The 3,673-nt window shown below is 41.7% G+C and overlaps 2 protein-coding genes across 2 annotated transcripts; both read right to left on the bottom strand.

The window, feature by feature from the left end:
• Positions 1-460: 460 nt before the first annotated feature.
• SARC_07304 (hypothetical protein) lies at positions 461-2,191 on the bottom strand (the record flags this gene model as incomplete). The annotated part of the gene is made up of 1 exon (XM_014298756.1): positions 461-2,191. One exon carries the CDS (start codon positions 2,189-2,191, stop codon positions 461-463), a length of 1,731 nt encoding a protein of 576 aa, XP_014154231.1.
• Positions 2,192-2,424: 233 nt separating this feature from the next.
• SARC_07303 (hypothetical protein) lies at positions 2,425-2,943 on the bottom strand (the record flags this gene model as incomplete). Its single annotated transcript, XM_014298755.1, has 1 exon — positions 2,425-2,943. One exon carries the CDS (start codon positions 2,941-2,943, stop codon positions 2,425-2,427), a length of 519 nt encoding a protein of 172 aa, XP_014154230.1.
• Positions 2,944-3,673: the final 730 nt, after the last annotated feature.

Raw genomic sequence — 3,673 nt, 5'->3', positions numbered from 1 at the left:
TATATATATATATATATATATATATATATATATATATATATATATATATATATATATATATATACATATATATATATATATAAGTAGTTCTGTGTTTCTCCTTTCATGTACCTTCTAGATGCATGAAGGCAGTATTATAGGTTACAGTTATTTGCCAGGTTTCAATGAAATATGAATAATTTTCAATTGGCTCTGCTGTATTACTGTAACCTAAGTTTTTACCGTGTATCACATTCAATGCGGCAGAATTGATTTATTTTGATATTGTATTGGTTTTTAGTGGTCGGATATTTTATTCAACAGTGTTTTGATATTGTATATTCATATGTATGTACGAGCTCGCGCGCATATGGGAATTGTAATATTTGTAAAAAAGCAGAAAGTACTAAAATAGAAAAGTAAAAGTATGTACAGTGAGGCAATCACTACCCACTTGTGTACCTTGTGTAAGTGTATTCGTTCAGACATCGACTATATTGTTGCTTTGCACGGCCACAGTCAATTCTTGATGTGCTTCCCGCATCGCACTCAACCGACTTTTCAGGGACGCGACCTCTCTCTGATCGCCTTCTGAAGCTCCCATCAATTTGATATAACCAGTACCAGCAGAAGAGCAGTGGTCCTCAATTCCTTTCCGGATCTCGTTTTTTACTTTTTTTATACATGATAGGCATTGTGACGATGTGGTAACGGCGCACATTGTTACGTAGTCCACTAGTCGCTTTCTCAGAACCTTAAAATATGCAAATATCTCAATCTGCAAGTCTACGATCCTCTGATCACTATTGGACATGCCTCGCACGTGCCGCATATACCTTTGAGTAAATACGGGCACTTCTCCGGCAAGTTCGGGGTCATCTATACAAATGTCTGGCGTCGACGTCTTCGTGCTGATTGTCGTCTCATCACTCATCAGTTGTTGACGCAAGCTCTGCACAGTGTCCATGAAGTAGTGGTTTCGAGTCATCATCTGTGTCTCGTACGCTAACAGTTCGTGTGCTTTCTCGCGTGCCGTACGCAGGTGATTAACCGAAATATTTGTTACTATAGTAGCAATCATGGCACATAAGCGTGGATACCGTGCATATGACGACTTAAATTCGCTCTGGAGTAGGTGAGCCACCGGCTTTGATACACCATCGAGATAGTCGTCAACGGTGTCTGCCAACAAAGTATTGAGTTTCTCCATGACTTGCAGTGCCACATGCGAAGATATAACACCTGGTAGACCTTCCAGGCCCTTGCGATTCTCCAGCTCGCCTTTGATGACCATATGCATGTTCTTCGTGAAAAACAGCTGGGCATGAAACCGATTGGTCAATGACGTTGCAATTGCAGTATCTTTTGTGTCCAGTGTAGAGCAAAGTAGAGTTGTTTTGTCAGCCTTGGCGAAGCTCATAAGGGTGTGCTCTACTTCTTTCACTGCACCTTCGCGAGTGTTTTTGTATCCGACGTATATTAGCTGCACGTCAAAAATGAACTTGCGATCTTCATTACAGATTGGCATGTTATCTTTTCCAATTTCACCGGTCGTTGTGAATTTGTGCTCGTATGCTGCAACAGGTAATTTCGTCCCATTCTCGTGGATTTCCTCAACAGCCCAGAGCAACTTGCACGCTTTTATATAGCCCGGAAGTGCACAATGCAAAATAAGTCTGAATGTCTGTTTCATCGTGCTATGTTTCTCAGCATATGCATATACCTCAATACTCGCTCCAAAAAAATTGGTATGACTTGTCGTGGTCTCCGGGGAAAGTTCCATGCTGTGCAATTGCTGGTTGTGGGGTTGTGTTTTAGTGGCATGCTTTATCGGATTTGGTACAGCCAAGACAAGCTCAAGATTTTGATTTATATCTAGCGCAGCTGGAGTTTTCAAATGACGAGATCGGCCGTGACCACTACACTGAAAAGCTAGCTCATCCAAAGTAGCATGAAGATTGGTCTCAAAGATGCGAATACATTCATATTCGCTCAGCAACATATCCCCGTATCTCGACACCTTGTCCTCAAGTTCTGAGATTTTATCAAGCACTTTCTTCGCCACTATTGGCAGGGTATCTTTAATATGCTTGTACTGATTGGCCACCAAGCGACTTGAAAGAGCTGCTGTGCCACATGCAGACCCAGGTAGAGTTTTCAAGTTGCATCTGAAAAATTCGGACTCCAGTACACGAGCACCAGCGATTGTCATGCGAGCGTCGTTTTCGGACTGGGAACGGTTGCGCACACAAAATCCATGTCGCCAAACGCGGTTTTTTTAATTTTGTCTGATAGCCCCCTTTATGCTGATCAACTTTAGATACGCACAGCAATGTCCGCTTTTCGCTTTCCTTCCGGATCCATCTCTCTACTCATCTGAATGGACTTACTGGTGCTAAAGTCCACCATACACGAAACGACATTCAGCAAGATACTTTCTTTTAATTACATGTATCTATCATATATCCGTGTGATAACGGCCTCGACATCCTTGCTTTGTCCATGCACAGGAACTCGTGTCATACCAAGAAGATCAATTAAAGTCAAATCATCAGCATCCCTTCGATAGACAGTGAGTTCAAGTACTGAATCTACAACATCCGATTCCCCAGCTATAGTGTTTGGGTGGTTTCGAACCCCAGCTGCAATTTCATCGATGAGTATGCGTTTCTCAGGAGAGTCCTGGTTTTTTATGGTCGCACACTCATCACGCTCGCATTTCGCACCCAGAGACCGAAGCCTTAATTCAAGAGGCAAACGGGTTTGTACACCTTCGCCTCTGGCTAATTCGACGCCAGCGAGTGCCTCGAATACCGATGCTTTGCCATGGCTCTGGTCGCCCACAGCCACGATTGATGTGACGTTGACATCAGTCTCGGCGACTGCAAACCGGCGTAGCTGGTCATTCAACTGCAAAAGTGGCCGAATATCGCACTTGTTTAACTCGGTGAAGGAGGTGGTCATTGGTATTTTATAAACAGATTCGATCAGCTGCCTATTCCTGACCACTGACCAGAGAGCGGTTAGATATGAGAGTTCAACCACCGGCGCTTCAACAATGTATAATTCTTATATGACGAAAGTTGGTTTTGTCTTCTTGATGTATTTCAGATAAAACGTGTGCACAACGTTCGAAGCTGTTGTTCATGATATAAAAAAGAACTAGCAAATATGAATTGAATTATTTATGTTTTATTAGTGATACTATCCCGCACGACTTGATGCACATATGTACGAAACATGATACTTGTCGGAATAGCAATTCTTTGTTCATATATCATGTTCACAGGATGTCTACAATCTGTTTGGTAAAGTTTGTGCCGTGCAAAATTTGAGACTATCTCCTCGAAATATAGATAAATTAGCTACAATATCATCAAGATTTCATAGCAGGAGGTAATACATATGCAGATTTTTACTATAAAAAATATAAATATTCTTTGTCGACTTCTGTGACTGCGACTGTGGTTCGGCGATTAGATTGGCATAAGAACGGGGCGCGGCATCAGCAAATCTGGACTTCTTTCAAAAAAAGTTCTTCATTCTCAGCAACCTGCTTCTTGTGCTCTGATTTTAATGATAATAAATATGCAAAGCCTGTCTCATTTTAAAAGGCAATGCAATATGCAATATACAATATGCAATACAACAGCCTCACTCTCTCTCTAGTTTAGCACCTCTCTCTCTCGCTATA

Source organism: Sphaeroforma arctica (assembly GCF_001186125.1).
Source record: "Sphaeroforma arctica JP610 unplaced genomic scaffold supercont1.571, whole genome shotgun sequence".
Lineage (NCBI taxonomy): Eukaryota > Ichthyosporea > Ichthyophonida > Sphaeroforma > Sphaeroforma arctica.
This window is presented reverse-complemented; position numbering and strand designations above follow the sequence as displayed.